We start from the raw sequence: 9,256 nt of genomic DNA on the forward strand, positions 1-9,256 counted from the left end.
TGGCATTTAAATGGTTTTTTCTATGACAGAATCACTAATAACCATACTAACACACTTGTGAAGAGTCTCGGTGATTACAACAAAATGTCTATACCCTTCAGGTATAAACACAATCTGCTTTAGGTCATCGACATTAGAGTCTTTAATTCATATTATGTATTAGATGGTTCGGTGATTACTGGTCACAAAGTCAGTAAAATCTCTATAACGGAACATCCGAAAAGTCCATCATACTAATGATAACTATCATACTAACAAGAACTTGAGTGCCAAATATTGTGTATTCACGATTTTCATGGCAAAAGTTGTCTTTGTGATTACCGCAATGTGACGAATAATCCAATTACCGTATTAGATGTATTATGAATATTTATAAGGATTGTAAATAGGTTTTTGAGCTCTTTTTCCTATTATGCTGTAGATTAACATTAGAATAATGTAATACTATGATTACTAACCAAATTAAATTAAATTGTAAAATAGAAAATGATCAGTAGATCAGTAGCTATTAAAATAGATATAAGATGTATTGTGAACATAATTTCCTAATAATAAAAAGCATTTAAAAATCAAAAATTTAAATGGTTTTATAAAAAGTACTCAATTTTGAAAACCTTTGTTGATTGCGTGAATATGGTTGAAAAAAAAAAAAGAACCATTGCTATAAAAATACACATTAGCACTACAGCCATTTGACTAATGAACTGTAACATGTTTTATAATTATTTTGTAGCATGTTTTGGATGGTGACAGGGGGTTTTCAAATTAAGAATGCTGAGAAAATTATGATAAAACGTTTATTTCATAAAAAATAAAATGATAAATAGTAAAAATTTAATATTTCTTGAATTTCATAAAACTTCGATATTTTTTAGGGTTCAACCCGTATGCTTTGAGCCGTTCATCAGAAAGTTTTGAGGCTAAATTATCATCGTTTTTATTAGAACTTTCTTTATTTTTCTTGTGAATTTTATGGCTATTTTTAGATAATCCTAATTTATTTTTATCCTTTGACTTTCCATTTTGATTGTTATCAAAATTATTTTTGTTTTTGTTCTTTTTAGATTTATTTTTATGATCATCAGACTTCTGGTTTTTGGTTGATGGATTATCAGTGTTATTTGATGATTTTGGAATATTGTCAGAAATCTGAAATGAACCATTTGTGTCAACATTTTTCTTTTTATTTCTCTTTCGTTTTTTCTTAGCAGGAGCAGTTGTATCTTCAACAGCAGAGTTTGCAGATTCAACTGTTTCTTTGTGTTGATCATCTTTATCTTTATCAACATGATCCAATTTACGTTTTTTAGATGCAGCTGGTTCAGAACTTTCAACATTTGCGTTATCATTTACAACAGATGGTTCTTTATTCTTCTTTTTCCTTTTTTTCTTTTTTGATTTACTGACAGTATTGTCATTATCCTCTTGATTAATGTCGTCGTCCCTATAAATTTAATACCAAATATTATACACAATCATTTATAAATAAATCACAAGTATTTTGAATAGAACATACGTGTTATTCGGTTTGTACACGCTTTGTAGATATTTCATTTTAAGTTTCATATCATTCGCTTTTCTGGAATATACTTTTTGGTCATTATGTTGCATGTGATCTGGTCTGTATTGAAGTGTTTTCTTCAAAGGATACCACCTATTCAACTCTTTATCGTCTGCCATCAAAATCTAAAATCGTTCATAACGTTAAAAAGGTTTATTCAAATAAATTTGAATTCAAACAAAATTGGATGTTTATATTGTACCTCTTCAACAGTTAACCCATAATCGCAGGCAGGCACTTGTCTGTATTTGAATCTGCAAGGCATATCTCCAATTACGTCCTCGCAATCCAGTTTGTAATATTCTTCTATATACTGCGAAAATGTTTGGTTCAATTTGTTTGGGTCAAACACTGGTTTCGATTTCGATAAAGCCTGAGATAATTTATTTTTCTTTTGTCTTTTTCGTTTTGGACCTTCGACAGTTTCTTTTAAATTTTCCAATAAAGATTTACTACTTTCTGCAGTGGGATCATATTCACAATCCATCTAAATATAAAAAAATTAAAATATAATACTAAAACTTAAGAAGAATATATACAACATATGTAAGATGGTAAGACTAACGTTGAAATTTTCATCTTCACAGTGTGGTTCAAAATCATTTTCATCCTTGTTGGCCCCCCAAGAATCCCAATTTTCTGAAATATAATTTGTTATTCATTGAAATAAATTCAACAATATTCAAGATGATTGCCGTAAGAAAAATATAATACCAATATCAATCTCTTCATCAAGCTCGGGAAATTTAGGTTTTTTGACATCAACTTCCTCTTGATAATACTCTTCATCAAACAATTCTTTCATTTTTCTATCGTGGGCATCAGGATCAAAATCATTTTCCAAATCTTCAGGCTGTGATAAGAAAAATAATTTTTTATAATTTTTCAGTCATTTTCAAACATAAATATAATTAGGGTGAACATACATCAAACGCCAACTGATCATTTCCAGTGATTTCCTTGAGTTGAAGAATCTTATCTTGAATTTCTTTCAATTTAAGAGCTTTCAATTGTGAAATTTCTTCTTTTTTACGTTTTTTTTCTTCTGCTTTACGTTCTTTAATTTCAGATCGTTTTTTAGAACGCTTATCATCTTTACGTCTTAGTGTGTGTTCGAGTGTTCTTGGATACCGTTTGATCTGGAAAATAAAATAAACATTAAAAAAGAATTCTATAAAAATGTATATTTCCATTAGTCATTAGAATGTTATACAAAGTCTTGATCTGGCTCCTCAAACCTAAAGTTGAATTTATGCTCAAATTCTGTTTGTTGGCCAAAAAGTCTTTCATCTTCAGACACATCTTCATTTTCATTGACAATTTCATCATAACTTGGAATCCTATCAGAATCATTATTTTCTTTAAATCTGAAAAATAAAGATACATATAATATTTAGTATTTCATATTGATTCGTGTATATAATATGTATTTATGTATAGATAGATATGTATGCAAACCTTTGATTCAATACGTAATCTCTCAAAAACGCTTCATCCACATCCAACTTTGGATTTGACCAATAATCTTTCAATGGTTTTAAGTCATTTTCTTCATTATTGTCTTTTAGATGATTGGCTTGTCCACAAAGCCAATCACGATAATTCTTTTCTTCTTCTTCCTAAAAAAAATAAACGAATGAAATTGGTTTCGTTAAGAACTGATACATATGTTAATCTACATTTAATTGAAATTAATACAAAAAAACTAGTAAAACCAATGCATGCAGGCAGATCGTAGCAATGTGAGCGAATGTCTGTGATCTACACTGTGAAAAATTCCTATCCTAAATCTATTGATGTCATCATCAAAGGTAAAATAAATAAGTATAGGACTATTGGACAGTGTAGCCTTGAACACACCACAAACACTACAAAGATTAATTTGCAGAAATGACTTCTACTATACATACCTCTTCTTCCTTCGTTTTTCTCTTTTTAACAAATAATCCACCGATAGATTTCTTTTCCAGGTCGTTTTCATTTGCATCAATAGCACTATGAAATGCTTTTTTTATTTCATTTTGTTCTTCAACATATGATGGTGAAGGTGGACGTTTATCATAATCGTCTGTATAAATACATAAATTATTAGCATTGATAATATTGTGCAGACAATTGATAGTGATAAATTATAATTTTACCTTCATCTTCACTAATTTCTTCATTTAAGACCATTTCTCGGTTGTAATCACGAACAGTTAGTGCCTTTTCTTTAGTATTTTGTTTTTGTTTAATTGGTTGGCTATTTTCGTCAAAGAATTTTGTAGCATTGTCATAGATTCGTGGATCTTTATTTTTCAGGCATGATAGAGTTTTATAAAAATCTCTTTCAAACTGTTCTGAGAATGTAACATCATCTATGTCTTCAGAACTGCTTGATTCATCTTCATCTCTCACCTGCTCACCATATTTATTTTTTACTAAAAAAAACGGGAAATGAATTAACTACAACATGTAAATATATGTATATGTATATGTATGAACATATAAACATAAATTTAATGCGATATTCTTACATTTTAGCAGTTCTTCCTTTCGTCTCAGAGTCTCGTACTTTTTTGAATATTCCGAGGATTTTTTAAATGTAACTTCATTTTCAGAATCATCCTCGTCAAAGAGTACACGACTCATCTTATAGCCGGAGCCACGTGCTCACACGCGCCTCAGCATTTGACAGCTGTCTCCAATTTGGCCTTAGTAATACATATCGTGTGCAATACGCGTTCGCGAATCCCGCAAGTTTTAATTTGTTTATCCTCGTCAAAAATATGCAGTAAAACTCAAAAATGAATTTATAAGGATTATGTTACAACTCAATATAGATTTTTTTTGACAACTTTTATTATATTGACTTTTCGATAACAATGAAATGTAAATTGCTTCCACCCTTTTCAAACTTATAAAAAAAAAACTACGTTTATAAATGAAGCTATTTTTAACTACCAATATAGATTAAAACTAAGGTATAGAGATGTTTTTTTACTTTATTTGTACTTAAGTTATATATTACCATTTCAAAACAACTTCTCAAAATACAACAGCAATAACAATTCAAAAAATAGTTTGCTCCAATTCTTTGCATATATTTAATTTTGTAGTCCATTGTCTAAGTATCAAGAGATCTTTTTCTTCTACTAATGCTTTATCCATCATTGAAAGTTGGCAGTCATATTTGCGATGAAAATTTTGTTGACCGCACAGAACAGTGCAGTCCGTGCCGGCCTTACACCCGATGGCGCCCTCGGGCAATTTTTTCTAAACACCCTTAGAAAGAACGTTCGCCTTTGGCGCTCTAATCTAAAATTTTGAATGGCTTTTGGCGCTCTAATTTTAAATTTTAAAGCACCTTTGGCGCATCGTTCGGCGCTCTAACTTATTTGGCGCCCTCGGGAGCCGCCCGACCTAGCCCCCCCCCCCCCCTAAAACCGGCACTGAGTGCAGTGGTACTTCGATTGAACTATTGGCTGAAGTTTTTCAGCCAGATAGATATCCTTCTTCTCATGGGGCCTTCTCCTTCCAAAGATCTTTCCTTGGATGGTGAGATGCAAGAATGATATGTTTAGGAGTGTCGCATTATGTGACCAAATAAATCAAGTTTTTGTCCCTTGATTTTTGGCGATTTCTTCAGATATTTTGATACGAGACAAAATACAATCATTTATAACCTAATCTGTCTAGCTTACTATGCATATGTACATACATTCACCCGTAGATCCACATTTCGAATGCTTCTATATATTTTTATGAGGGTTTTCTATGAGGGTTTTCGTTTACACCCCATATAAGAGAACTGAGAACCCATCAAGATATAGCATACCAGAATTTGGTGGTTCTACATATGTATGTAGGTTAAAAATTCTAGATTTTCATATTGTATGTACCGGTCTCCCTCACGGGACCCAAAGTGAAACGCCCGAAAACGCAAATATCGGAAGGCAAAGATCGAAAATCGAAAGATCTTACCTCGAAAGATAAAAAAAGGGTGCATGGTAAACGGTACTATGTATATATAATATATATGAGTGGTATGCGGTGAAATTATCTCTCTTTTTGTCATACAGCCTTGTTTAATGTGCGCGCGCATAATACGGGAGGAAAAGCCTGTTCCTCTTGTTCCTGTTGTATCCTGCTCGCGCAAATTAAGTGAGTATGTACGACGGGGGAGAGAGACCCTTTTTTATCTTTCGACTTAAGATCTTCCGATTTTCGATCTTTGCGTTTTCGGGCGTTTCACTTTCGGTCCCGTGAGGTAGACCCATACATTTTTTTTCGTCCAAGGCACTATCACATGAGAGTTCATTAAATTTTCAAGATTTGTATAATTTTTGACAAGAATTATATGAATTTTTAGATTAAATAACGGGTTTCCGGAAACTTTTGATTTTTAACAACGGATTTCCGCTAACCCATGGAAACCACTGCATATATACATACATTCTAAATTCAGATATTAGAGCATTGGCTATTTTTTTTGCATTCAAAGAATATATTTTACAAAAAAAAGGAGAAAGTATAAGTAAATCTTAAATCATCTTTTATGATTAATATGAATAAGTCTGATTACAAAAATTACGTACATACATACATACATACATATTTACATATATGTATATAGATTGACCACCTATACACATATATGTATAAGTGGACGATCATACATATTTTACGCATATCATCCATTTCCTGCAGGCTACAATTGGAGTAAAAACAAAATACCGAAATAATTAGCGTGACTAAAATGGTCATGGAAAAAAGTAGTTTTCTGACATAACACGGATACTGCATTATGGTTAACAGAGGAGTGTGTGTGTATGTGCATGCCAAAAACGGTACACGTGACCCACCCGTACTCAAGATGCACAGGAAGACCTGGGATAGGACCCGAGAGGCAGGTACACGAGAACACCTGCCACCCTGCTAAATCACATCCAGTGGCTGCACGCGAAGAAAAAAAGTACATACGAAGTTTGATAAAAGCAAAATTTCGTTCTAAATACATTGTATGCACGTATATTTACCGTGTAGTGCATAGTGGAATGTGTGTTAAAATATGTACTTTCCATAATTCGATGCAAACGCTCTTCGCAAAAGTTATAATAAGACCGCGTCAAAGCCGAGTGTGTATTACATATACATATTTTGTATCTCATCAACCTTAATTAATGCATTCTGCACTAGGGCGGGCATATGCACTTTATGTATGTAGTATTTTATATCTCAGTTTCTGGTATAATATTAATGACGAAGTTCATTTTCAGAGACACGCAAATAAACCATCAACCCGAAACCTCGTGCAAAGAGACACGCAGACAAGTGCCAATATTCACATTCCATATTTACAATTTTTATATGGTAAAAATATGAATTTCATAAGCTTACATATGTACACATGTATGCATATAAAATTAAACTCGTGTTTATAAGTTTTCAACAACAAAAAAATATGTTGGAAATTGGTAAGCCACTGAAACGCAAGCTGGGTACGTATGCGTATCAGATTTCTTATTTTGTAAATATGCGCCGATTATATTTAATTTTAGTTTATTTTTGCAAACGGTGTACGTTTATTTTTTTATTGATATTCAATTCGTATTATTCTGTGAGTTAGTTAAACACTTCGACTGCATAATCACAGTTATATGTTTAGATAGGTATATTCACATGTGTGCGCGTTCACATCGTAAATGTGTAATGTAAATATTTTATGTTTCGGCTTATTTATTTTCTAGTTTTGACGATCGACAGAAACTATCGTAAAATTTCCAGAAATATTTGTTGTAATTTTATGGAATATTTTCGATTTTAAATATCAAAATGTTCCCATAGATCTGATATACATCTGTGTATTGTATAATAATATTCGATTTGTAGTTTTTGCATAATAATATACATACATAATTGGCTATCAGAGCTTGAAATACATTGTTTTTAAATAATTTACACATCTACTTATACATACATACATATATTACAGATGTAAATATATGAAACTTTACTTCACCAAATCCTTTTATGTAAAACGTCAATGAGGAGCGTATTATTTGATTTTATTTTGAGCATCGCATAAATATTTAGCAATTATAAGTATATTTAAATTCAATATTGGTATGTCGGCGCATATCGTTGATTTGGCCCTTCGGGCTTTCAAAGTGCAACAAGATTTGGGACGGTTTGCAGCTGTCGTTCTCGAGTGCACCGTAAAGATGCGCGCCTATGATGCATCGGCAGGTGGTCGACTATAGTAAGAAATCACGTACAACGCCGATTCTCAAATCGTCTTCAGTATATCTACCTTTTGAAAGAAAAAAACTGTTTATTCAGGAATTTCAATGGTCAATGTATTCTGCAACACATGAAAAATTGCGACTTCCAAGTGAGTTTGTTTTGTTGAACATTTTCAAGATGTCTAAAAAAAATTCATGTTTCCGTAATTATTTTGAAAATAAAAGTCATTGAGAGCTTCTGTGGGGATATACGTTTAATTTGAACACAAAAATTCACGAATTTTATGAAATTTAAAGACGCCAAAATGACTTACATATATTGACTCCATGTTTTACGTAAAACAAATCATTTTGGCTTCCTTATAATTCATAAAATTCTTAATTTTTTTCGGAATGTTTTGTTATCAGATTAAAGGTATATACCCGAGGAAGCTCTCAACGACTTTTATTTTTGAAATAATCACGGGAACATGAAAAATATTACGATTTTCTGAAAATAACGTTTCCCCCATACACGCATTGCTAGTGCGGCGCGCATTGTATGGGGACTTTCGAATTCTCGTCAACCAATCAAAACTTATTAATAATAAGTTATTATACATAATTAGAGGTAGGACCGGAAGCGTGGCGTTTATTGATCAATTGTAGTAAATGATTTGTAAAAAAGGTTCGGCAAACCTTTAACAATGCATTTACAACATTTGAACAATAAACGGCCCCCTCAGAATCCGGGCATTAATTATAACCGACCCATTAATTATAATAGGTTGAATCAATTGAGCCTTTATTTTTTAAATAACAAAAAAAATCGAAACTATTCTCGAAAAAACGATGAAAAAAGCCTACTTTTTCAAAAATTTTGTCAAGATAAATCGATTGTTTGAAGGCACAGGGAGTTGTTTAAAATCAATGATTTTTTTATTCAACATTCTTTAGATACGACGAAAATTTCATCGATGAAAATCCAAAATTTGCGTTTTTCGCTCTTGTCTAATGTACATAAGTACATTAAAAACTAAGTTAGATTGAAAAAAATGGGAAGAACTGATTCATAATATATATGCTATGTAGGTATCTAATCCAGCTGTCCGCTGTGGGTACAATTCATCAAACGATCTAACAAAATTGCTTTATTATGTGACTAGCATATGCTATTAGCACACAAAAGTTCCGAAGGACCGCAAAAAGTAATTAAACATATGATATTTTTAATCGCCCACATGCTGATTTTTTTTTGTGGTATATTCTTACCATGTATGTGGTATCAAATTTGTTTGTATTTTGAAAGAAATGCCGGAAATCGGCCGTAATTCAATTTTGTTCGAACGGCAATTTTCAAAATGTGCCACAATGGTCAATTGGAAAACTTCTCATATATCTCCGGCACAAAGGTGGGTTTGAAATGGCGACTCCACACAAATTATATGTGTAGTTATGGTGAATTTACGACGTGGTAAGCATTTAAAAATGC

General features: G+C 31.9%; 1 protein-coding gene across 1 annotated transcript; it reads right to left on the reverse strand.

Annotated features, from left to right (window-relative positions):
• Nucleotides 1–779: 779 nt before the first annotated feature.
• On the reverse strand, nt 780–4,276 carry LOC143914025 (protein KRI1 homolog). Its single transcript, XM_077434110.1, has 11 exons — nt 4,078–4,276; nt 3,703–3,981; nt 3,472–3,629; nt 3,020–3,180; nt 2,775–2,928; nt 2,488–2,700; nt 2,276–2,414; nt 2,127–2,200; nt 1,764–2,048; nt 1,517–1,686; nt 780–1,444 (listed from the first exon to the last, which is right to left on the reverse strand). The coding sequence occupies exons 1-11, from the start codon at nt 4,190–4,192 to the stop codon at nt 835–837; spliced, it is 2,358 nt and encodes a 785-aa protein (XP_077290236.1). The 5' UTR covers nt 4,193–4,276; the 3' UTR covers nt 780–834.
• Nucleotides 4,277–9,256: the final 4,980 nt, after the last annotated feature.

This window comes from Arctopsyche grandis, chromosome 7 (genome assembly GCF_051622035.1).
Source record: "Arctopsyche grandis isolate Sample6627 chromosome 7, ASM5162203v2, whole genome shotgun sequence".
Classification (NCBI taxonomy): domain Eukaryota; kingdom Metazoa; phylum Arthropoda; class Insecta; order Trichoptera; family Hydropsychidae; genus Arctopsyche; species Arctopsyche grandis.